Source organism: Bidens hawaiensis, unplaced genomic scaffold (genome assembly GCF_021521415.1).
Source record: "Bidens hawaiensis isolate Kalapana, Puna unplaced genomic scaffold, B.hawaiensis_p1.1 tig00043825_1, whole genome shotgun sequence".
Classification (NCBI taxonomy): Eukaryota; Viridiplantae; Streptophyta; class Magnoliopsida; order Asterales; family Asteraceae; genus Bidens; species Bidens hawaiensis.
The window spans coordinates 1-27904 of record NW_027497773.1 but is presented as its reverse complement, the minus strand read 5'-3'; the positions used below and the strand labels follow the sequence as shown (position 1 = coordinate 27904).

The 27904-nt window shown below is 34.1% G+C and overlaps 2 protein-coding genes across 2 annotated transcripts; one reads left to right on the top strand and one right to left on the bottom strand.

The window, feature by feature from the left end:
• Positions 1-118: 118 nt before the first annotated feature.
• On the bottom strand, positions 119-1804 carry LOC143594543 (uncharacterized). The gene is made up of 2 exons (XM_077073826.1): positions 1060-1804; positions 119-503 (listed from the first exon to the last, which is right to left on the bottom strand). The coding sequence occupies exons 1-2, from the start codon at positions 1802-1804 to the stop codon at positions 163-165; spliced, it is 1086 nt and encodes a 361-aa protein (XP_076929941.1). The 3' UTR covers positions 119-162.
• A 17010-nt stretch (positions 1805-18814) lies between these two features.
• LOC143594541 (transcription factor bHLH130-like) lies at positions 18815-21879 on the top strand. The gene is made up of 5 exons (XM_077073824.1): positions 18815-19301; positions 20447-20736; positions 20822-20989; positions 21664-21729; positions 21799-21879. Exons 1-5 carry the CDS (start codon positions 18815-18817, stop codon positions 21871-21873), a joined length of 1086 nt encoding a protein of 361 aa, XP_076929939.1. The 3' UTR covers positions 21874-21879.
• Positions 21880-27904: the final 6025 nt, after the last annotated feature.

Here is a 27904-nt window from a genome sequence, read left to right as displayed (position 1 = left end):
AAAAGATAAGATAGCCTTTCATATGTGTAACATATAGAAACTTTAACCTGATGTTACATTACATACATAAAGATTACTTAATTGCTTTTTTTAAAAGATAAATTTCTTTTACTTCCCGAGACTCGATCTCAATACATTTCAATGTTTTAACTAATAATCTTATCAACAAGCCTTAAGAGGCTTTCCACACAAACAATCATTATACATAAACGACGACGCTTCCAAGTGATCGAACCATGTAGCAGCCGGAATCGCACCACAAAGATGGTTATGGCTTAGGTCAAGATGTCCGATATACGACGCTGAAGCTATCGACTTAGGAATCGATCCTTTCAGCTTATTATACGATAAATCCAACATCATGAAGTATGATTCTGGACCGAAGGCGTCCGGTATGTTACCTTCGATGGCGTTTCTACTTAAATTCAGGATGCTTATTCGAGAGTTTATTAACGTCGCTGGGAGGTTACCGGAGAGCATGTTTCCGTCGAGGTTTAATGTACCTATTAGACACAATGTAATTAGAACAAATGTTAGAGGTAGACTAATGTAATACAACAGGGGTGTGTATGGATCGATTTGGTTTGGTATTGGGCTATAACCGAATCAAAAATCAGAATTTTGGTTTTTGAAATTTTAAAAACAGTTTGGTTTTTATTTGGGTTCGATTTGGTCTCGGTTTCTTCAACTTTTGACATTCGGGTTTAAAAATTTTGAGAAAATAATTTGGAAAGAAATAATGAATTTAGATATAAATATCACTTTTAATCTATATTTAATTATAATATATTCGAGCTAAAATGGTCAAATCAAAAATTGTATTATCATAAATTACGCAAAATTCAAAATAGATAATGAAAATCTATAAGTTTGGATCGGTTTTATTTACACGCAAAATCAAAACCAAACTTTAAAAAAGAAAAAAAAAGCATAAAATTAATTACCGGTTTTTTGTTTCGGTTCAGTTATATATAATTGGTTTTTCAGTTTCATGTACACCTGTGCTGAAAAATACACGATTACACCTTTGTTTACACACGCTTAAGAGTTTAACCGTACCTAGCACTGACATTTTCCCGAGCGAGTCCGGAATCAGTCCGGATAGCCGATTCAACGACAGATCTAAATCCGAGAGACGGTAAATATACGAAATTGTCTCTGGTATAGGTCCGTAAATTCGGTTACCGCTAAGCAGCGCGCGGCTCATCATCCGCAGCTTCCCAAAGTTTCGCGGAATGGTCCCCGAAATCATATTGTTCCTCAAATCTAAATGCTTCAATGAAGCCAAATCAGCTAAAGACCGCGGTATTCGACCCGTGAGTTTGTTATCCGCGAGGTTGAGAACCGTTAGACGGCTGAGTTTGCCGATATCGAACGGAATCTCACCCGATATTTGGTTCCCAATGAGGTCGAGAATGCGTAAAAACGGCAACGACGATATGCATCGCGGTATAATACCCGAAATGCCCTTCCAATCGGCTATTATTATGCTAGACAATTTGTCCAGCTGGCATACCGAAGGCGAGATCGAACCGGTCATGTAACCGGTTGGATGCGCCTTCTGGAAGATTGGATCTTCGGATTCGCCCCGGAGGTTTATGTCTGCGACACGTTTGGTTGTGTCGCAAGTAATGCCGTACCATTTGTTACAGCAGTCGACTCCCGTCCAGGAGTCAAAGATTTTCAAAGCTGACTCGTGTAAGCCAGCTTTGAAGTCTAATAATGCTGCACTGTCTGACGATGGGCAAGCGTTCACCGTCAGACAGAAAGTGAATGATAACATCAACCACACTATGGTAGTCATTTTTCTCTTTGAGTGTGTAGAGTTTTAGTATTTGACACTTGTTTACATATGTATATATATGCATGTTTTTTATGTGTAAAAACGACAAGGTACGTGCATGTGAGGTGGAGTGTGAGAGTTGCAGATTAAGTGGATATGGATTTATTTATTTATTAAGATTAGGATTAAGATTAAGATTTGATTTTAAAAAGAAATAAATGTGAAGTGGGAAACAAACAAATCTATTTTTATTAAGATTGTGACAAATAAGAATAAAAAATATATACTTAAAAATTAACAATAATTATTCAATTTGCTTTAAAACAAATACATAGTTAAACCTGGGAATTTGAGCTGTCAAATCGTATTTGATTGACGGGTCAAAACGCTTTCAGTTAATAGTAAGAAGCAGAAACTAATTCGTGGTATTATTCTCTTCGCGTGGTAGATCATCTGACGGGCTCAAAATGAAGTTGTTTTTCCAATAGAAGTTAGTAGAAAAGACTCCATTTTTTACTCTCTTCTTATTTATTCGTTTTCATGGATTACAAATAGAGATAGTAAAAATACTATCAGTTGGACCGAGTGGCTTAAAAGTCCCCTTCTTGTAATATAACTGTTTTGTTTTTGTTTCTAGCTTTTGCTAGTTTTGGTTTAATAAAAGCTATTCTAAAAAAAATATGGGTTCTAAACAACAAAATTTGAGTAAAAGTGTCGGTTTAGCCGGGTCAAATGGGTCTTGATGCTAGTTAAAGTTTGTTGAAATAAAATGTTTTAAAAAAGAATCAAAATATGTTTACATAATATACTTTTTTATTACCGTCAGTGGCAACAGGGTGTCAGCTAGAGGTGTCGGCGATGGTGGAGGTTGCAACGTGGCGAAAGCAACAAAGGCGATTGTGGTGGTGATTGGTAATGGTGGTAGTGATGTTGATGGCGGTGGTGGTGGTTGAGTGGTGACGATGCAGACGTCTGTGATAGGGTGGTAGGACGGTGGTACAAAGGACGACAAGTAGATGTTGAAGACAAACAATGGTAATCGGTGGTGAAAAACTATTTAAACCCTTTTATCTTAACAAGTTTTATAGTGGTCTATTGATACCCATTGTCTAGTTTGAGTAAACTTAAATTGACTTGTTTAATTTGAGGTCATCAAATGCAATATATAAGAATTTTAACTAAAAAAATTGAGAATTGACTCATATATTTGTTGTGCCAAGTTAAAAAAGAATGGCATAATGCACATTTAGCAAGCCCCCCACAATTGTCGTAACGTCGATTAAGAATACAACGGTTTAAACTTTAATTTTGAAGTCAGGATTTCTAGTTTTGAGTTTTGATAATGATTAATATTATCTAACTTGTAATATTATTTGTTTATTAAAGATGACCACATGACACATAAATAAACCATCTTAAGTCTTAAGTTATGATAATCAACAACCTCAACCATGACATCCAAAATCATCATTCAAGTATACAAAGAAATGAAGAATCAGATGTCATGAAACTACATCAATTGATTCTTAAGATAAGAACACTTGTATCAAACATATAAATCTTACATTTATTATTATGAATTTGATTACATAGATATGGTATTATTTGATAAAATATATCCATGGCTTTAATTGCTGTATCTATCAAATGGCCATGCATATTATTGTTATGGATTGGGTGCTAATGTGCCACATTCAAAGAATAAGGATGCAGCCCTACACTAACTACTATTTAACCTAAAGTCTTTATGGCCATGATAGAATCAGGCCCACACGGTTTTTTTTTTAACGTCAATTATTTTTTGTGTTATGCCAGTCCTCAAATTTGGATAGCTCTATTGTCCAACTTTGGCAAACTATGTTGTCAAGTGGAAGCCAGTTCAAATAAGAAAGGTGTTCGGAGAGATAAAAATCTTGGGGTTCTTGTGAAACTGGAATAGAGTTTAACTTGTGAGAGTTGGACCTCTTTTGATTTTTAATTAGGGGGGGTGGAATGTAATTGGGTCGGACGTCATTTAATTGCGCGACCTTATAGTTAGGTGGTGCGGTTGGCATCTTGCTAGGCCTACTTTAAATATAGTAAATACAATTTCTTTGTAAAGAAGATAGAAAAACTTATACAACTAGCATTCTTGCTAGCATAAATGAGTAATTATCTAAGTTCCACCTACTGAAAATACCAACAAATCCCAGCCACTTGAGTATACTCATTGGCAAAAGTCGCCCACAACCATGATCGCAAACATCACTGATGCCTGACCCGCCCGCCACTAATTCCAAGGGAAACCCACCACCAGAATGTCCACTATGATAAAAAACCATAGCTCGCACACAACAGTTTTTCGCTAACGAGACTTGAACTGGCCACCTTCACTAGTTAACGATAAAACAGTTAATATACTAAAAGTTAAAAAAAAAAGTGTGTATTGTTGCTTCGCTAATTACACATGGAATCATATTATTACAACTAAAACTCAAACCACATTATCCATGATTTTATAAATTACAAGAACTTATAATATGAGTCATATTACTATATGAATTGTGAGCAGTTTAAACTTTAAAGTTTGAAATTTAAAAATTAAAATGCAACTCGTAAATGAAAATGGATGTTACAAATTAGTGAAGCTCATATAGGCCCAGTGACCAATGTCAAAACTATGGCCCATATATACCAATATCGTCAGACATGTACAGCATGTTTTTGGGGTTAATTATACACCAAACATGGCCTAAAACATGGACCGGGTCATACTTCTGCCCAACTCATTGCTTGTCAAACTTGTCATGTACAAGCAAATATAACCTAGTTTATGTTTGGTTTTTTTAATATGTTAATTTCCTTTATTTACATCAATATGGTGAATATTTAAGGTCAGTTCAATGATGTTGATACTTAATACATGATACTAGTATTCATTGAAGTGTTTTAAAATACGAAATATCTTTTAGTTACAAGTTATACATTATTAGATTAAAAAAAAAAGACGGCGTTTACGACGGAAGTGTTGCGCAGGGCCGGTCCCGGGCAAGGGCGCCCCAGGCTCCCGGCACATACCCGGTTTTTTTTTTTTTCTGGAGGCCTATATATTTTTTAAAATATAAAACCGAAAAACTTATTGGGCATTTTGTATGAAGCATTAAAACCTTAAAACTAATATTGTAATTTTGCTATGTTTACTGCTATAATGTTAATTGTCATTTAAAACAAATTAGTTTATATAATTCGCTAGGGCCTAAAGGTCTTCTTTGTGCTCGTTTATGGCACTGGATCCCTCTTTGGTGTTGTGAGTTAACCTGAAATAGGTATGGACTTTTGAAGAAATGAAGAACGGTGGTGGCGATTAATGTTGGTTGGTAATTAGGGCGTTTTCGGAAAATCACATAAATGCTAACAAAACCAATGAACATTGTTACAAAGCCGGACTGAAATAACAAAATACGTAAATAAAACCACCTGGTGTCCTACACATAAAATTTATTTAAATCAATATTTTGACCATATCATTGGAACGAAACAACATTTAATTTTCAATATGAAATAGCATATGATAGTCTAAATTAAAATTCATGTAAATATGAAATAATATGTTGTGTAATTTGGGAGCAATGTTATGAAATATAAATTATGTGTAGGATAGTAGGGTTGATAGGAGTTTTATATTTTTTTTAGTTTTTAAATAGAGAATAAATATTCTATATATAATGGAGGGTTAATTTGAGAACCCTGTTGAGTTTTAAAAACTTAAAAACTTCATTCTTAGCCACACATTTAATTAAATAGATTAGATTAGGATTGAGATTAAATTTGATTAAAATATTAAAGTAGGAGAGGGAATAAAGATGCACAGTGATTACTGATTACACTAATTTAAACGTCACACCTATGTAAAAAGTTGATTCGGTGCGTAAAAAATTCTGTAATTATATATTACATATGTGTAAAAAAAGTTCAAAAAAATTCATCACGCTAAGTTCTTTTGAGTTCTTAAAACTCAAAGTGGTTCTCAAAAGAAATCTCCTCGTAGCATCTATTTGATATATAAACTTAATAGAAGTCATGGTTATATATAACTCTAAAATATATTTATTAACAAATAAGTATTATGAAATAAAAAGCTAGCTATCAACGTCAAATGAACACATGCAATGACATCATCACCCCATATGTCATGATCTATTATTATTTTTGTTGATCTTTTAAGTTTTATGACTATACGTAACTAGCTAATTAATAGCCATATTGAAATTAAAAAATTTATCTCCTACACAATGTTGTAAAAAAGTCGGCCTAGGCGGCGAGTAACCCTTCCTTTCCAAGGTGACTTTTCTCAAGTCGGCTACATTAGTCAGGCTTGGCGATGCCGAGTCAGCTGGGGTGATATTCGAGTAGGTCAAAGGTCGGCCAAAAAGTCAGGCTAGGCGACGCCAAGTCGGCTAGGGAGATCTCAAAGCTGGTTAAGAGTTGGGCTAGGCGGTGCCGCGTCAGCTAAAGTACATTTTTTTACGTGAATTATGCTTATTTTGACACACACACGTATATATATATATCAAAATTTTATTTTTTTATATTTTCAAGGTCTGTATATTCAACGAATACTCTCCAAGACTCCAACTCCTCGGTCAACTATCTAGAGTGAGTATGCCTATCAACTGGTACAACCATACTCATACACTCATACATATATTTAGTTTTAAAATATATATGTATATCATCGATCATAAATATATTAAAACTTTGGAAGTAGACAACCAACCAACTTTTTTTTAGGATATTGACTTTTGTCGCGTGTCTAGTTTTCTTGTACACATGATTTATTTTTTAAAAATAGATGTCAATTTTGTATGCAATGCATAAAATATCTCCCGACTATACTTAAAATTAAAAAAAAAAAATTCAATTGCATCATCTTTTACTTGGATTTTTATCAACTCAACGTAAAATTTTCGGGTTAGTCAATCGCCTTTTCAGTAAACGTGAAAAATGGTAATTATTTTACCAACTTAATATTTTTTTGAACAGCTAAAGTTTATCTTCACCTATTTCACCTTTTCAGTAAACGTGAAAAATGGTAATTATTTTTTTAAACAGCTAAAGTTTATCTTCACCTATTTTAATAAGACAAAATGGCAAAAGACGTCTTTTATGTTTGACCTGATTTTCATTAGACGTCCTTTAATGAAAAAAATAGCAAAAGACATACATCATGTTTCAAATCCCTTTCACGCTACGTCCTTTGACACCAACCTGATTAATTTTTCTCGTTAGATCTAGACATGTGCAAGGTATGTGAGAGTAGTATTGTAATTTTACAATTTATTTAATACTTAAAGTAAAATGGTACATTTATAGATAAAAATATAATTCTCCCAAACTCTCTCTCTCTCTCTTCTTTTCTCTCTCTCTACTTCCTTTCCACTCTCTACACTACATATTCCACCGGACCACCACCACACCTGCAAACACCTATGACAGTGGTTCCCGAAACCCGACTGCTTTACTGGAGGATGAAACTAGATTTCCAGCAACACAGATCCCACCACCGCCACTGTAACATTCATTACTTTTCAAACCCGAAAACCCGACTCATTTTAAAACTTTCGGTCTTGTTTATTAATATATATACATATAGTCTCGCTGCCCGTATTCGTCATTTTTATTTGGATTCGTATTCATCTTCACCATGTTTACGTCTCAACGTATTCGTGTTCAACGGTCATCACTAATATAATTTTCACGAAGATTTAAGTTTATCGATCGTTCATTTTTTTTTATATATATATTTTATGTTATCCATGTTGAACTCCGGGATTTAGAGTTTCATAAAGTTTGTATTTATTCAAGTTGCAAACGATCCGGGACTAATACGATAAATATCCAAGTTTTACAAATTTTATTCCATCATTAAAGCATTTCATAGTTCAAGGTCTAAAATGTATTTATACTTAATTTCTGTTTTAAAAAGAACATAAAACCTAAGGGACCAAAACTGTAAAATTCATTTAATTATATTAATATTGTAGCAACCCAGCCCCGTTTTCCGGCCAAACATTAAAAGCCCACCAATCTCACGATATAATTCAATTAAATCATTGTAACGACTTTAGACTTTACATACGACCCACCCTCGACGAAAAATAACGAGTAATAGTGATTAATAATGGATAAATTAACCCGTTTCCTCCTAATTCATCGCCAGAATTCCGGCATAATTTAATTAGCACCATTTATCGCACATACGATCCAATTGATAGTATATATAGACCGCTAAAAACGATCTAAACTCGTACCAACCTTTAATTTCATCTAACCTGCACTCTTTAGTATGAAATCATCCGACAAAGGTCCGTATTTCCGGCGACCATGGTTCACCTTCGTTCCTTAACAATTACAGGTAAATTTTATATTGTTTTGCATAGTTTCTAACCGACAAACAAAACCCCTATACTAATTTGAGCAAACATGGAACTAAAATGGCGAATTGAAATCTAGGGTTCTAAGGGAAGAGATGAACATGCAATATATGTATAAAAATGAATTGTTTCATCTTTTAAACACTGTCAATATAGCTCAGCTGGTTTGTTCTGTTGTCTGGAAGACCCGGGTTAAGCCAGTTCTTTTTTTAAATCATGTTCTTAATTTTGTATTTTCGTTACAAAGCCACTTTTATATACATTTTCTAAATCAATTATGAAAGATCCAAACAATTTAAATTATATTTTATCTTTTCCACCTAAAAACTAACTTTCCGTTTCCGTTTCGCGACAAACCATGAAATATTAATAGAGATTGGAGACATTGATGTAGTTTTTTTATTCATGATAATGTTATGATGTACTTAGGGCGTTGTTTTCTTGAAGCTAGCTTCTTCCTAGTCTCTGTCTTTTTGTCCCGTTCAAAGAAATAAAAAAGGGTTAGATCACTATCAATCCCGAGAACTTTATGAACCTACCATCTCAAGTTTATGGTTTAGCAATTTATATGCCGCGTACCTACATTAAATAAAACATATTTAATTGTATTAACTATTATAAATTTCCTTTTGATAAAACATTTTAATTATATTATAGATTAGATTATTAGTTAAACACTAATATAATGCAAACCAACTAATTTACGTCAAACAATTGTTGTTGAAACTAAAAAGTCATACCTCCAAAATTAAAGGAGATGACTAATTTAGATTTCAGTCCTAACTTCGTGATTCACGATGAAAGAGGTAATCTGATTAACTAATATATTGGTCCCCATTAGAGATGGTCAAAAAAACCGGTTGGGGAACCGGTTTGCCGGTTTAAACCGGAAACCGGTTTTTACGAAAACCGGTTTTTTAAAAACCGGTTTGACCGGTTTACAAACCGCCGGTTGGTATTTCGGTTACAAGTTTTAGATCCAAAACCGGTTAACGAACCGGTTAATGGAAAAACCGGTTTTTTTTAAAACCGGTTATTATGAAAAAACCGGTTATTAACCGGTTATTTTAAAAAAAAACCGGTTAACCGGTTATTAACCGGTTTCTAAACCGGTCCTAACCGGTTAGACCGGTTAGGGTTTTGACATACAAAAACCGGTTATTAACTGGTCCGGTTATTAACCGAACCGGTTTTTTTCCGGGCCAAAAAAAACCGGTCCGGTTAATAACCGAACCGGTTTTTTTAAAAAAACCGATTTGTGCACCTCTGGTCCCCATTATATTAACTTAATCCGTATATATGTATAAAAATATTATTTATATCATGTCATTGTATATATATATATATATATATATATATATATATTCTGTTGTCTGTTATTGTTTTGATAAATATCTAGCCATGTTATCAACCAGTGTTGTAAAGGTTGTATTCTAAGCAGGGCCGTCTTCGAGGATTTAAATACTTCGGCCGAGTCGAAAAAAAAGTCCCATAGCCTTAACGAGCAACGAAATATATAATCTATTTTTTTTTAAACGAGGCTTAATGTTATAATAATAAACATAGAAAAATATATTATTAAAATCAAATACCGTAATAATTAACGATTAACCATTGATTCATGAAACTCTCCTAAGTCCTAACATTGGAAAAAAAAATAGCTTGGTCATTAGTGGCTAGCTTGGTCAACCGTGGAGGAGCCTGGTGGTTAACAACGAACCAACAGTGGTGGTCGGCTAGGTTGGTCGTTATTCAGCATTCGCAAAGAAGGAAAGAACCAAAGAGAAATTTCATCGATCACTATTTCTTTTATTTTGCATCGGGTTATTATTTAATTTTTTTTTTAGTTTTTAGTTTTAGTTTGGGCCCAATAATTTAAGCTTAATTAAATGGATTGTGGATAAAAAATAATTTCGAGCCCAATAATTATAAGATGATAAAGAGCAATTCATATTTTATAAGTTTTATATTTTTAAATGTATATATAAAAACTATAGATAAAAAAATTTTGGCCCCTAAAAATTACATGCCCCGGCCGGCGGTCCAACCGGCGCCACCCTCCAGCCGGCCCTGATTCTAAGTTTGAGTATTCCTCGACTATTTGGTCAAAGCGGTCTTCGAGAATCGTGAAAAGTTGTTGACCGAAGGTGAAAACAATTTAGGCCTTAAATTAGTTGAGTAATTATAATATATATTAAATAGCAGATTTTAGTTGTGAGATAAATTTGCTATTCAATTTGATTGACTTTTGTTCGATAGAAGAGCATTCTCAACATATCCTTTATCTCTGTCTCTATAACTATATTAATAAACATTAAATATTTTTTTCCTGTTCAATTAAATAATACATTTCTATAAATTTATCATTACAATTTTCTCTCCTCTACTCACATGCAATTCAACAAATATTAAAAAATAAATGAGGGCAAACTTTGTTTTCCAAAATTTATAAAAAATCATTACATTTTCTCTCTTTACCCTATTATTTACATTCACATCCACTCAAAACTCCACCCTATAATTTACAAACTTTCTTCACGTAACTTGAAAGATTGTATGAGGATGCTAACAACTATGAATTGGTTCATGCACATAAGGTTAAGGGCTCGCCCCTGAGCTTTTCCTATTATTATTATTATTATAGAACACAATGATGCAATTTTTTGTCTTTATTTTACTATGAGAGGATACTTGTGATGCATTATTTGATATTTTTATAAATATGTAGTTAATAAATGTGAAGGTCACTAGGCTATTGATTATTCCTAAAAGTATACGATTTAGTTTTCCTATATAATCAAAAGAAACTAATAGTTATCCAATCTATTTTTCATGTATAATTAGATCATATCATGAAAATAAAATTAGAAATCTTAGACTAAATTGTTAAGAAGACTATTATTATCTATAGGTTAGATAAATTAAACATGTACCGAAGTTTAGAACGAAATATGATAACAAGCCAATAAACATCCTGCCTATTATAAAGATGACACTAACCATTTAAATTATATTTTTCTCTCGCATACATCTAACGATTTGTATGTAAATTCATGTTGCCCCGCCGCAAAGCGCGGGTCAAATTTACTAGTTTAGTTTAAACATTAGGAATACATATTTTTTTCAAAAAAATATATATAATTTAAAAAAAAATATGCATATCGAGGTGTTGGGCCGGGTCAATCCACTACCTGGCCCTACCTCATAGCCGGCCTTGTACTCGGTCCTCAAACCCAAACCGAGATCAAGTCGGATGGTGATGTTTTTCACGAGTTATGGAAGGGGAATCCACACCAAGTTCCGAACCTGACCCCGAACACCATCAAAAATTGTAAAACCCATGAAGGTGAAGTTGGAACCGCAGGCTCAGTTCTCATCTGGAACTATTTCCATGGTATGGTATTATATATACGTCTTAATTTCCTTAACTGCTAGTTTTCTTGAAATCAAAGGTTTGGATGATATATATATATATATATATATATATATATAATATTTGTGGTTGCAGATGGAAAAGACAGTGTTGCCAAAACACTAATCAAGGACATCAATGAAGAGAAAAAGTCGGTCACCTTTGAGGTTCTTGAAGGAGATCTCCTAGAACCATATAAGACATGTGTTGTACACGTTCACGTAGACAAGCATGGTACAAACCACCTGGTCACATGGACCATCGAGTATGAGAAGCGGAACCCTGATGTTCCTGATCCGGATACCCTCATGGACCTTTATAGGAAGATCACCAAAGACATCGAATCTCACCATCTTCAACAGAACTAAATAATTCAAAATCAAACTCAAATCATGTATGTCACCGGTGGTTATAAGGTGATCTAAATAATTGATTTTGATTATGTTGTCGTGTTTGGAATTTGTGTACGGTTTTAATAAAGTGTTATATTATTAGACCATGTGTAGTCAAAACGCCTCACCCTTAGGCGTTATGCGCCGTGTGGCATTCCCGTCATCAATTGAGGGTTATGCAAAAAGTGGCGTAGTAGCAAAACGCCATAACTCTCCTTCAAATTTTTAACTTGTGATGAAAATTACCAAACCTGAAATAATGATCAACGAACGTCCCGCTAGAAGACATGATCACCGATATGAACACGGACACGAAACTCTTTCACGAGATCCCACGGTCAACTACTTTAAGTTTAGATTTTTAAAATCCAACATGCTTATGTTAAAAGAACTATCAATCCAGATAATGACTTGTACATAGCGTTTAAAGGTAATACATTATTTTGTCCCATTATGATCATCATATACGTGGGTATCATACGGTTTTCATAGTTCTCAACATTTGTTCCATAAACAAAACAACTCAAAACATCCTTTTATCTAGATAACTTAACCAACTCAAACTCTCCGCTAATTATCTTTTTTTTTTCCTTTTCAATTATCAGCTCCTCCTTTGTATAGTCAAATCCCTCACACCCTTTTGTTACGATTCAACATGTGCACTCGGTTAGGAGTGTAAATATGTGATAAGTCTATAGGTAAAAGTGTGAGAGGTTTACCTCAAAACGGTATGTAAACTTTTAATTAACAAAAATCAAGCTGTTTGGAGCACCGTTTCGAGTTAAGTTTTACATCAATCGATTCCTATTCTCATTCCGATCAAAAGCCCTAAACTATCAATTTGAAATTTGGAAAAAACATAACACCGTTAAGTTTTTTTAACGGGGGTCCAATGAAAACAAATAGTATGAAACTTGAGACCGATGACAGCTACTTTCTAAGCTTGAATTATTATCGGCCAACTGCGTTAAGTTGAGGATTATTAAAATCCAATTTGCCTTTAACAATATTATGTTCAGAAATGAACACCTTAATTTCTACCATGTTGAGTAAAAAACAATTGATAGTAGTTAGTTAGGTACATATAGTTAGTTTGTGTTACTGTTAGCTATAAGGTGTTAAGAGTAAATAAACAGTTATAGTACTTGGTTAGTTAGGTACACTTGGTTTGTTACAGTAAGCCAAGGTTAGTCAAATCTAATATGATATGAAAACGAAATAGAAAAGATTTGTCTCTTCGTTTTAAGACAAAACAAATGACTAAATACGTCATTTTAATATCTTAGAGAGGACGGAGCACCCATATTAATAGGGTGTAAGACTTTCAAATCATATGACAAATACCGCCAACCCTTCATCATTTTTATTCATTAAGACCTTTCACCATTTTTATTCATTCAAATCGTCGATGCTAATTTCTTAAACGATGATCCATGAATATTGATCAAACCGCCAAACAATTCCGATTATTATATCTTTTCAAAAGATAGTAGCATAAATTTTTTCAAAGATCTAATCTAGCAAGTCAGAGAGTAAGAGCGTTCCTAAAAAACGTTTGACGTGATCGTGAAAAAGGTCATTTAGTTTAAAATTTTGTATTTTAATTTTTTGGCTTGAATTGTTATATTTTATTTTTCTGGTTTTCAGTTCTAGGGTATTGTATTTGTAGATAGGTGCTGCTAATGCTTTCATAGTTTGTAGATACATAAGAATATAAATGAAGTGACGGTGTAAAATTATTCAGTGCATAAGTAGTATTGTAGTACACATGGGTTATTATTTAATTTTTTTTTTTAGTTTTTAGTTTTAGTTTGGGCCCAATAATTTAAGCTTAATTAAATGGATTGTGGATAAAAAATAATTTCAAGCCCAATAATTATAAGATGATAAAGAGCAATTCATATTTTATAAGTTTTATATTTTTAAATGTATATATAAAAACTATAGATAAAAAAATTTTGGCCCCTAAAAATTACATGCCCCGGCCGGCGGTCCAACCGGCGCCACCCTCCAGCCGGCCCTGATTCTAAGTTTGAGTATTCCTCGACTATTTGGTCAAAGCTGTCTTCGAGAATCGTGAAAAGTTGTTGACCGAAGGTGAAAACAATTTGGGCCTTAAATTAGTTGAGTAATTATAATATATATTAAATAGCAGATTTTAGTTGTGAGATAAATTTGCTATTCAATTTGATTGACTTTTGTTCGATAGAAGAGCATTCTCAACATATCCTTTATCTCTATCTCTATAACTATATTAATAAACATTAAATATTTTTTTCCTGTTCAATTAAATAATACATTTCTATAAATTTATCATTACAATTTTCTCTCCTCTACTCACATGCAATTCAACAAATATTAAAAAATAAATGAGGACAAACTTTGTTTTCCAAAATTTATAAAAAATCCTTACATTTTCTCTCTTTACCCTATTATTTACATTCACATCCACTCAAAACTCCACCCTATAATTTACAAACTTTCTTCACGTAACTTGAAAGATTGTATGAGGATGCTAACAACTATGAATTGGTTCATGCACATAAGGTTAAGGGCTCGCCCCTGAGCTTTTCCTATTATTATTATTATTATAGAACACAATGATGCAATTTTTTGTCTTTATTTTACTATGAGAGGATACTTGTGATGCATTATTTGATATTTTTATAAATATGTAGTTAATAAATGTGAAGGTCACTAGGCTATTGATTATTCCTAAAAGTATACGATTTAGTTTTCCTATATAATCAAAAGAAACTAATAGTTATCCAATCTATTTTTCATGTATAATTAGATCATATCATGAAAATAAAATTAGAAATCTTAGACTAAATTGTTAAGAAGACTATTATTATCTATAGGTTAGATAAATTAAACATGTACCGAAGTTTAGAACGAAATATGATAACAAGCCAATAAACATCCTGCCTATTATAAAGACGACACTAACCATTTAAATTATATTTTTCTCTCGCATACATCTAACGATTTGTATGTATATTCATGTTGCCCCGCCGCAAAGCGCGGGTCAAATTTACTAGTTTAGTTTAAACATTAGGAATACATATTTTTTTCAAAAAAATATATATAATTTAAAAAAAAATATGCATATCGAGGTGTTGGGCCGGGTCAATCCACTACCTGGCCCTACCTCATAGCCGGCCTTGTACTCGGTCCTCAAACCCAAACCGAGCTGTCTTTATTCAAGTTGGCCAAATATAGTTGACCGCGGTCAAAAGTCGGACTACTCGGTCAAAAGTCGACGTACTCGGCCAAGTTGGCTCCTAGCCGTCGTACTCAGTGTAGTAACTTAATTATGTACTCGACTCCTAATTAGCATACTTGCCCTAGTATTGGCAGTGTTGACCAAGTCGGCCTTGTACTTAGCCTGGTATTTGAATTAAACATATATAATTATAAATTATGTTTATTTTGACATAAATATAACATTCAATAATTTTTTTGTTTTTTTTATATTTACTATGTTCGAGTACTCTCTACTCACCGATCGGTCGACTAGGAATGCATAGTGACTTCTACAACACTACTAACAATATAAGTTTTTAGTTTAATATTGAGAATCTCGTCGTCTCATTTCAAATAAAGTGAAGTATAAAAACGCGCATTAAAAGTTCGCATCAGTTTTGAAAATAAGCTCCTTACATACATGAAAAAAATGTTGATTTGAGAAATAGATGGTTTGTGCTTTAAGGTCATCAACGATTATTGACTATTTGGAATATTGTATACACACCAAATTATTTTCTATCCCATTGTAACATTAGGTTGTGTCAATCATGTGAATTGTTGATGAGTACCTTTCAAAAACATTTTTAAGGTACAAATAAACATTCAACTATGTGTGGAATGCATTTAATAATTTGTTAGTAACTAGGTTAGAAAATGGATAAATGAAATATAATTATATTCAAAATTTCAGATGTCTTAGCAAACATGTGAACTCATTTCTTTCATCATTGCTTTTGTGTTAAAATCTTGAATGTAAAACGTTAAGCAAAATTGAAAATATTAATATGTAAAACGAGGGGGAATTTTTCCTCTCTCAAAATTTTGGGTCATGTATGCTAGCACACCTATTAAGCGGGTCGTGCCTAAATTACCACTCTCACATTCCGACTCTTTGTATGCCCTTCAAGTACTCAAGGGATGCATATGTATGATAGTCACTAATTTTTCTGTTTTGAACATAGACAGTGATATAGCACGCCGTGTTAAATCGGGTTGGTGCAAGTGGAATGCAGACACCTACTATGTTCTATGAAATAGGTTGGTGGGTCATCATAGTTTTCACAATTGGATATCGTTTACAACTCAATGTTCACACCGTTTTCTAAAAAATCGAAGACATAATAAATAACTTCAAATTGTAACACACACGCACACATTTAACTATTTAAAACAAAATATAAAAAGCAGTAATGAATAAAATATGAAACTTGAAATAGTAAATGAAACTTTAAAAAGAAAAAAAATAATACAAAGTACTTCGTAAATAGCTCCAATCACCTATCCAGTCTGTCGCTTCAACCAATCAGACCCATAATCAACTGACGGTATCTGGTACAACGAACATTGAAAAGTCTCGAGTTACTCGATTCGAGTAACGTTTCTAAAAACCATATTTAAAATTGAAGTTACATATTGAATATGTGGGAGATACATGGTTGTCCTATCTCCACCTCATCCATGGTCTCATAAGTTTGAGGATTCTTCATGGTTGTCACATTGAAAATTCTTAAGTCAAACTTGTGTAACCTATGCAAAAATATTATTTGTTTTTCAACTTTTCATTTACTACTTTTTGTAGCTTTCATATAGGATCCAGGGCCGACTATATTTGAAGGCCGACATGATAAGTTATTTGAAATAACTAATATGTCAAATGTATGTTTTATATTTTCACTTATAAACTAATTATAGGTGAAAATGTGAAATAGTTTTGGGTAATCTTTTAGCCATTAAACAATGTTGTTGAGATTGGATCGGACCAGTATGACCAGGATTCGATTCACCGACCGGTCTGGTTGTATGAAGATCATTCGACTTCCAGAAAACCAGCCGGTTCGAACCGGTTGGAAAACGGACCGGTTTAACCGGTTGATTATGAAAAAAAATAATGTTTTTGAAAATTCTATTTTTCAGCCTTAGTCGTCGTTTTTGGGAGAAAACTTGTTCGGCCGGTCCAACCAGTTCGACCGGTTGAACCGTTCAACCGGTCGCCCTTTTGGTTTGTGTTCGATCCGATTATGAAAACATTGCCTTTAACATTATTTTTCACATAATTATTATATTATAATAAAATTAAACTAAGATAGAAAAGTCTAGAGATAAAAAGAGAGTAAAGTCTATAGATAAAGAGAAGATATTTGTGTTCAATTTAATGCCCTCTTTATTACATATGCCACATTTAAGGATGCGAAATATCAATACATATCACATAGAAGAAAGAAAAGATATTTGTTTGGTAGAGTGGTAACCTTCTTTACTAGAGGCCATGGGTCAGAGTCTCGATTATAGCATTTTGATTTCGGTGGTTCCGTGAAGTTTTCTCAATTATGTATTTTCTTTTATATGAGTGTGTCGGGTCACAATATTATGTTTTTTAGACGGAGAAATAATCTATATATCAGGGTGATCCCAGATATTACACATGCCCGATCTTGTAGCCAAATTAAAAAAAGATAAAATAAAATAATATTATAACACTTTTACTTTTTATATAGCTTTAATGGATGTGGTTGAACCGTACAGCAGGAGTATGAATATGGTCAGGTTTTAGCAGCCATTGACTCATATCTCCATATACGTGCAAGCATCCTCACCACCATTCTTAATCTTCTCCAGTTCACACCCAATTTTATAAAAATCAAAATTCTTAATATTAGCATTGCTAATATTATTATATTATAGTAATTTAAATGAGCAAGTGGTCGAGTAGTAAGGGGGAAACTTGATATTTCATATGACCTAGGATCGATTTCTGCCTGCAACATTAAGTTTCAGAGGCACCAGAGTGATAATGGGAGACTGGGTGACTAAGCGAGTATGTGACGTACTGACGTTCACTAGTTGGATCCTTGAGATGAACAGATTTTATTTCACCACACTGTCGTACATTCGGGCGAGTATTCACGGATGTTGGTTATAGGTGAGGGTTTTTCCAGGATCGAAAGACGGTGTATCCCGATGCAGTGAATTTAGTCAGTAGCTCATTTAGATGATTCGCTGACCGTTAAAAAAAGTTATTATTACTACTATTATTTTTTTAACGGCCAACGAGTTGACCGTTAAAAAAAAGTTATTATTATTATTTTAACTACCAACAAATCATTAAAATGGGTTATTGGTTAAATTTACCGCATCGGGATGCATTTATCTTTCGATTCGGGAAAAAATCCTCACCTATAGCCAACACCTGTGAACACACGACAATACGGTAAGATAAAACTCGTTCAGTTCAGTGATCTAACTAATGAAAACCACCTAATCGTCTAGACTCCCATCATCACCCTAGTGCCTCTAAAATCAAATGCTATGGACAGGAATCAAATCTAGATCACGTAAAAAACCAAATCTCTTTCTTCCTGTTTCACCGCCAGCTCACTGACATTATTATTATAGTAATTCTTCCCTCAACAACATCATCTGATGCTATTTTTAGCATTTGTTTTCCTACCAGAAGCTAATCTTTTATAAACTTTAACTACACACTTTCATCCATTTTCATTCAAGTCAAAACAAATTCAGTTTGTTTTGCACTTTCGCTAATATCATTTCCATCTTAGCGTTTGCAATGGACTCCGATCTGTACCGTCAACACCACCACCACCACTACAACCACCACCAGCACCAGCTGCAGCAGCCTCCGGCAGCCACCACCTCCGGCTTAACACGCTACCGATCCGCACCCAGCTCCTACTTCTCAGATTTAATCAACAACAGTCTCTTTGCAGACGATGATAACGACCCGTTTGCTAATTCCAAGGTTTCGAAAGCGGAAGCTGATCAGATTTTGTCGAGATTCACGGCTTCACTTGCTTCCGCCGTTACCGGCGGTGATGAGAATCAGTTTGAGCCGCGGGTTGTGGATATTGTGAAGCAGGAACCGGTGGTTTATAATCAGAATCAGTTTCGGTCTCATATGGAACATAATAATCAGCCGGGTTCTACGGGTATGGATGTATCGGTTACATCCATACCCGGAAACAATCTACGTCGGCAGAATAGCTCACCGGCTGGATTTATTGCTCACCTTGAAAACAATAATAATAATAACAATGGTACTTTATCTTTTTTTTGGTATCGAAATTGTAACGGTCCAAGTAAACCTGTGTCAAGATATTGTCCGCTTTGCCCCTGACGGATTGCCCATCCAGAAACTCACGGTTTTGTTTTCACCTGACGAATTGCTCGCTCAGGCAAAACGTGTCTTGGTAGAAAAGGTTTAAGGAATGCTTCGTTCTCCTATCAACCAATGTGTGCCACATCGGTTGAGAGGGAGAATGAAGCCTTGTGGAAACCTTTTCTACCAAGACGTGTTTTGCCTAGGCGAGCAATTCGTCGGGCGAAAACAAAATCGTGAGTTCCTAGATAGGCAATCCATCGGGGGCAAAACGGACAATATATTGACATGGTTTACTTGAGTTGTTATTAAATTGTAACAGCCTAGTAACCGTGCCAAGATATTGTTTGTTTTGCCCCTGACGGATTGCCATCCGGAAACTCACCGTTTTGTTTTCACCCGACGAATTGCTTGCACAGGCAAAATGCGTCTTGGTAGAAAAGGTTTAATGAATGCTCCGTTCTCCTTCTCAACCGATGTGTCCCACATCAGTTGAGGAGACGTACGAAGCCTCGTGGGAACCTTCTCTACCGAGACGCGTTTTACCTGGGCGAGCAATTCGTCGGGTAAGAACAAAACCGTGAGTTTCTCGATGGTCGATCCATTAAAGGGCAAAGCGGACAATATCCTGGCACGGTTTACTTGGGCCGTTACAAAAACAATGTTCTTAGAAGCAATAATTGCATATAAGTTACTATTTGGGGCAATAATTTAAAAAGTTTTTGATGGAACCCCAATTTGGTAAGAACAGTACTTTGATAAAACACCCCCCCCCCCCCCCCCCCCCCCCCAAATTAGTAAAATTTATGTAATTAAAAGCTAAAGTTGTTAATGTCTATGTTGTACTTTAATACAGTTAACATGATATACTGATGCTGATGCCTCACAACTTTCCAACAAAAGCAATTATCTTGAAGATGATTTATCATTATCATGTCATTCTTGATTTTGCATGTTTATTACTACAAGTGGACTCATATATAGTTATACAACTATATTAATTTTGACCTTATATGCCACTTGCTTGTTACTTTGTTCTGTGTACACAAACTTTATTAAACATTTGTAACTAATTATTGTTAGGCGGTTATCCGACGATGAGGTCGATGAATGCTCCGGGTTCAATGCTGACATCATCGAAGAGAATGAAAAACGAGATGGGATTTTCGTCCGGTTCACAGTTGTCATATGGTATGCTGCCTCGGATCCCTGAAAACGAGTCTAAAGTTATGGAAATGAAAAGCACCCGTAACGATGGTAGGTTTGGGTCGGGTTCGTGGGATGATTCGGATATGTTGTCTGATAGTTTCTTGAAAGAGTTTGGAGAAATTGATCAAAGTAACGTACCGAGCATAAACTCGTCTAATAATCAGGTAAGATGGATTGTAGCTTCGATGCAAAGCGAGTTTATTTAACTTTTAATCGTTTATTGAACCGATTATTAATATTATTGTTTAGCTTAATGACGTGGGGAGAATTCGTCCTCCAACTACACTTGTTTCGCACTTAAGTTTGCCTGCAAGTACTGTCGAGCTGGATAAATTAATGCAATTTCAAGATTTAGTGCCTCTAAGGAGCCGAGCAAAACGGGGTTGTGCGACCCACCCGAGAAGCATTGCCGAGAGGGTAAGTATTCTTAAATATATGGCGGATCGGGTCGATTGAATAAGAGGCGAAATGTGTCAAAATGAGTAATATTTAGTACGGGCCAAAATGGGTTTGCGTCAAAATGAGTAGTTTTTAGTACTAGTCAAATGGGTTTGAGTCAAAACGACAAATTTTTTATACTGGTCGAAATGGGTTTGCGTCAAAACTAGTTATTATTATGTGAAAATGAGCAATTTTTAGTACGGGTCAAAATGGGTTGGGTCAAAACGAATAACTTCAGTACAGGTCAAAATGGGTTTGTGTCAAAACCAGTGTTTTTGAAACCGGACTGGTCCGACCGGGATTTGGTCTGCTGACCGGTCCGGTTTTATGTAGTTCACGCGGCTTCCAGAGAACCGGCCGGTCCGAACCGGTTCTACCGGTTTACTATGAAAAAAATATTTTTTTGAGAAAACTTTTTCCAGCCCTACCGGTCATTTTTTTACCAAAATCGTTCGGCCGGTCCGACCGGTGATTCGGTCGCCTGTCCGATCTAGCTATGAAAACATTGGTCAAAACGGGTGATTTTGTGTCAAAACAAGTTTTAGTACGAGTCAAAACGCATCCGGGCTGACCTACAAACAATAATTCTACATTTCAATTGACCGGTTGACTTTTCGGATAACTGAATACTTCTTTCTTGATATTTTCAGGTAAGACGAACACGAATAAGTGAAAGAATGAGGAAGCTACAAGATCTTGTCCCAAATATGGATAAGGTAAGATTAATTTAATATTATTATTAACGTTAAGCCGATAATTAAGGTCTTCAAGTTCAATACTTGCAGCAAACAAACACCGCAGACATGTTGGATTTGGCTGTTGACTATATAAAAGAACTTCAGAAAGAAGCCGAGGTATAACTAACTTAACTAATTTATTAATTCGAACGAATGACTAATTGTGTTTTTTATTACTATTTGCAGACGCTTTCAGATCGTCATGCGAAATGTACATGCCCGCATAACAGGAGCTATAACAAAAGTTTAAGCATACGTAATGTGATATTTAGCTTCTGTAAATGAGAGTTATTATCAGATAATTATAAATAATTTCTATGCACCTTTATTGGTGTATATAAGTTTGGTAATAGGGAGAAATATATTGTTGTTGTAACTATATGCTTTGATCATCATAATTGTATTAGGTTATCTTGATAATGTTATGCGGTTAACCAATCGAATTTGTTGATAACTTTTTGTGGGTGTTTTTGTTAATGTTACATATTGCATTACTAGGCGTGTTCACGGTTTCGCTTAAAACTATGAAACCGTCCAAACCATCCAAACCAGTCGTTGGTTTTGTTTTTTAAATGTTTTTGGTCAGTTTGGTTTGCTGTTTACACTCGAAAAGTGATCCCATTCGTTAATTCCGTTTTACAACTCAAGTTTAATACATTTTTACCATTTTGCAAACACGGCGTATCCAAGAGTGCTAATTTGGCAAGTAGGAAGAAAAGGCGTTAAATCATACCGAAGTCAAAAGTATTAGCGATGGTTTGGTTCTGTTCGGTTTTAAATTTTAACAATTTTGTTTTGATTTATGTTAATAAAAGAACGATACTAGGTTTGGCGTGAGAGCCGTCATAACCAAACGATTTGGTTGAATCGGTTAGGTTTTAAGTTTCATTTGTTTGGTCTCGGCTTATGATAATCGTAAAACATTAATAAAGGCTTGGCCTAAAAAACCAGTAAAACCTAACGAACCCTCCCACCAATCTCCATTTCTGTTTATTACGGACTCCATCTTTTGTTATGATCAGGCGAAGCCTGGACGAGTTCGTCAGCAATTCATAAATGCGGGGGCCGGGCTCAAATTTTAAGTCGAAAAACGGGTAAATTTACACTACGCAAAAAATTTTTCGGACGAAACATGTAAATTTACACCACTGCGCAAAAAGCAGGGGCCTGGGCCCTCACTAGCCTTCGCCCATGGTTATCATTGTGAATAAACGAAACGATAAATCATTTTCATAGTTTGTTTAGATTACATACATACCCATATATAACATTTTAAATTATTTATGATGTCATTCGATTATACAGTGCCAACCGGTACAACCAATGAATCACTAAGATAACCGATTTAATCATTCAATGATCAACGCAATTATGAAAACACTTATCACAAATATTTTTAAAAAACGACTATTTGTAAAAGGTGACTTTGAGATCTTATGTCATATCTTTTATCTCACAATACAACTTGTACGGAATAATATAATTTTACATACTATGTTGTCGATTATGATCCCACAATGCGTTATATATTTTGAGTATGCGCTCACACGTATGCGTTAAGATGTGGAATATTTGGACCACTTCTCAACTATGACATTGTATTGTTATGAAGTGCTACCTTTTTTAGACATATGTCTTAATAGTGGTAGTTAAGATGCATCAATCTTTACTAAATAATTCATTCATATCTTATTAGTTATTAGGTTTTGATTTTTCCACTATAAACAAGGGATTATGTTATTAAGTAGGTTGTAAACATGCATTTATTTTATTTTATTTTATTTAGTTTTGAGTGTGGTATAAACAAACTTTTTCTTAAAGATAAACTTAATTATGATAAATCAAGAATATGCAATTCTAAGCAAAGAAAGTGGGAAACAAGCTTTTCCAAAGTGCAAATTTCACATGATTTTTAAACTATTTGAATTACTGACGGGTTATTGACCCACCTAATTATCTCCATTCCTCGATTATACCTATAGACCACCCTTAAAAAAACCCACTATAGGTGGAAAAGTCAGAAAAAAACCTTGCGCAACTTGAAACCCGAATACTGTAAGTTCTGTAACTTTTAAAAATAACATGATGTATTCTTCCGTTGGATTGATGAATGATCATGTGATTTAATCAACTAATTAACTTTTTTTAGACTGGCTAACTCATACTCTAAATATATTTGTAAATTTAATGGCTCGTGTGAGGAGCAATACAACCACTATGATACTTTTCACCGGGAAAAAAAACTAAGTGGTGTGACCACTATAGAGTCATACGACCAATTTGACTATTTTTTATCCTATCACATGGCATAACGGTATGATTGGACACTTTGTGTGCAAAATTAATTGACATCACACAATTAAGAAGATGTGACTGACGCGCTATGCTATGTGGTTAGGCCCGTAAATGAACCGAACGTGTCGGTGAACTATTTGTGAATCGTTCGGCAGGAAGTTCGTTTATTTAATAAACGATATGAACATGAACACACGTTCCGTTCGTTCATTTATGTTCATAGAACGTCCGTTTATGTTCGTTTATGTCTGTTTATTTATGTTCGTTTATGTATTAATATAAAATAATTAAATATTATCTAGATAAGCCATCTGCTTAAAGGTTTTATATTTGTTAATTTGTGTTCATTTAAGTTCGTTTATGTTTGTTTGTGTTCATTTACATTTGTTCATGTATGTTCGTTTATCTTTGTTCACTTATGCTTGTTTAGATTTTAAACAAACGAACAGAATTGTCCCTTTTTGAATAAACGAACATGAACATAAATATTTGTTCGATTAAGTGTCCGTGTTCTTGTTAAATGAACGAACACGAACATGCCCTTGTCATGTTCATTCAATTTAGCTTACATGTTTTCATTATTCAAATTGATGAATACATTGGTCTCAATTTCTAGGCTTTGCCGATTTTATTTGTGTTCGTTTGTGTTCGTGAACACATTAATTTCCTTAATGAACGAACATGAACATAAAATCTCGTTCGGCAAGTGTTCGTGAACACATTATTTTCTTAACGAATGAACATGAACATGAACAAGACCTCGTTCGTGTTCGTTCGGTTCGTTTACAGCCCTAAATTGCGCTATTACGGCGGTGTTTCTACACTCAAATTACATACATTTATATTTGTTAATCATATCTTTTACCAGTAATTAGTAAGAACAAAATAAACTTAAGGTTTTCTGTTCTTGGGCTTTAACCGAATCTAAGAAGAAAACGTTGGGCCGGGTTTGGATTAATCCAATAATCTGATGTGACTCATTGGATCTTCTAACGGCGATTTACGTTTAAGCAATTAACTAACCTAACCAGCAAATAGAAGCTGTCAAACAACTATTATTTGCAAACAATATGAAAAACTAAAAAAAATAAACTAGAGCATCCTTAAGGTATTGATAGTAATTAACTTAGCTATGAAGCGGGTTAATGAACCAAAAGTGTTGCGAGAAAAGCAGTGAGCATTAACTAATATATAAATCCTGTGTAGTGGAGGCCGGAGGGTTTTAACTAACCAAGTTTATAATCATTTTGGTATTTATAAATATATGAATGGATGATTCCCAATAGTTGAATTTGATTGTGGTCACACCACCTTGAGCCCCTTTGCTCGAGACAGTACTAGCGCTGTCATAATGGAGTCATGTTGAAGACGTGTTACTTTCTAGTACGAGTCAACTAATCCATCCCAACAAACTGAACAATACTTAAAACCTAATTTTTGACGAGTGACGATGGAGTTGTAGATCGTTAGCTAAAGAAGCTCGTGAAAGTAACCCTTCGAAGCGTAAAAAAATGGCTACGTGCCCCATAAAAATAATCTCTCAAATGGTAGTAACTCGTCATCTATTATATATGGTATAATAATATAAGATGGGGAGAGTTCACATACAAACAAAATTAATGTGCTAAACGTGAGAATTAAGTAGAGTAATTACGTAATTACTCTAAGACATAATTACATAATTACTCTATTTGGTTCTCATGTATTTGTATATAATAATTGTATAATAATAAAAATAATAATAGAATTTGGATTTTGGGATGTTTATGAATTGCTAGTTTCAATTAAAGATTCATAAACATTTAATGCCTATTGATTTGCTACAAAAAATTTAACTCCTATACAAGTATGTTCATTTCTCACGATCCTTCAACATAAACATATAATCAAGTTCAACATGACAAGGTCTTTGATTTTAGTCATCTATTTTTTTGTGGCTTATGACCACATTTAACCTTTTGCTTCATTTGTATCATAACTAATTAACTATGATTAATTTAAAATGAAAAATGATATATATTTCTAAATTTGTAGGTATGGAGTTACTAACAGCACAAAGAGTTTGTACTGACACTCACTTTATACTCCTATGTGACAAGTTTGAATGCGCTCATTTATGCCTCGAGATATATAGATGGCATTCCGATAGCGTATGCAAGAATCTATTTGTGTGTCGTCGTTACTTTGAATGCCCGAACTAAGCACTCGATGATTCGTCAAGCCTCTCCGCTCCATTACCGTCTTAACTCCTCATATCATTCTCTCAACATTATGACCACAAAATATAAGTGTTATTTGTGGTTTGATAATAGAAATCTCGAGGTGAACTTTGATTGGGTCGTTTGATAATCCACTGTCTTCTTCTTCTTCTTCTTAGTTATTTTAGTTATTGAATAATAAAAATAAGTTTCACTTTTGTGTGATGTAACTTTGACTTCTAAATTTTCTTGAATCGCAAATCAACTCTTAATCCAAATTTGTCCCTAGACCTGCAAATTGCGATTCTTATTTCCCAAATTTCACGTGAATAAATTGGTTTTGAATTCAAAAAATACCCAGTTTTATACCCAAATATATAAATACCTTTTTGACTTTTCTCATAGATACTCAAAATAACCTTCAAACCGGTCGAGATACAAAGTGCTAAAAACACTCAAAGTGAATAAAAAATATCGTCTAAATGTTAAAAAACATAACAAATAGCAATTACATGAATATAAAACGTTGCATTAGCATCCATGAGTAAAGGCTGCGATAAAGTTGTACAAATATACAAAAGGTCTCCTAAGTTTAATCGATCATATTCTACAGCTGAACCATAAAACACAACACATAATGAATTTGGCATAAATCACGAACTTTTAATCTCAAGTTTAATCATCATATAATTGAATAATTTTAAAGTTGTTAATCAAACAAATACAATACAAAAGGTCTCCTAATTTTTTCTCCACCCCTAAATTTTGGGCCAACACTGGTTTTTAAGCCATACTTAATATAAGTTTTTAACAAACCAAACTCAAGTAGCATACGAACAACCTGGCCCCACACCCCCTACGAGTGCCTGAGAGATCGATATAAGAGCATTCTTAGTCTGTTCTTTATAAATATGTGAGCAAGTTTTGTAAATTATATGGTATGGTTATGAGTGATTGTGAGTAGAGTTGAGAGAAAATGCTATATAGGAATGTTAAATTTGGGGCTACACTATTCACATCGTGCAATATTTTCCGAAAGCGATTGTGAGTGGAGAATAGATAATGGATAATGATAAATATATAAAAAAATATTATTTAATTAAACATGAAAGAGAAAATGTATTGATTTTTAATGTAAGTATATGGGTATGCATAGGATCTTCATACACCACCATGGATTTTCACACACCACTTTTCACCTGTATGGATCATATAGGGCTATACGGGTTGTACATGGCCTGAGTTGTTGAAGGTCTATACAACTCGTATAGAGCTATACGGGCCGTATAGACTGAATTTTTTTTGTGTCATCTCCGTACATTTGTCCGTCATGTATGGCTTATATAACCCTTTAGCGAGCGTTGTAAAAATCGCTAGTCGGGCGGTGGGGGTGGGGAGTAGGCAATTAATTGGGATTAATCGAATCGAACTTTACTGTATAATTTTCAGTTTTATACATACACGCACGCATTTTTATATGTAATTTCAGATTTATACATAAACAAACACATTTTGGCCAGAATTTGGCTAGAAACCGATGATTTTTGCAGGTTTCTCGCCGGAAAAAATTGATTTTGGCCGGAATCTCGTCGAAAACCATCGATTTTTTGCCAGAACCTCATTAGAAAAAGCCGAATAAGCCCGATTAATCGTGATTTTAC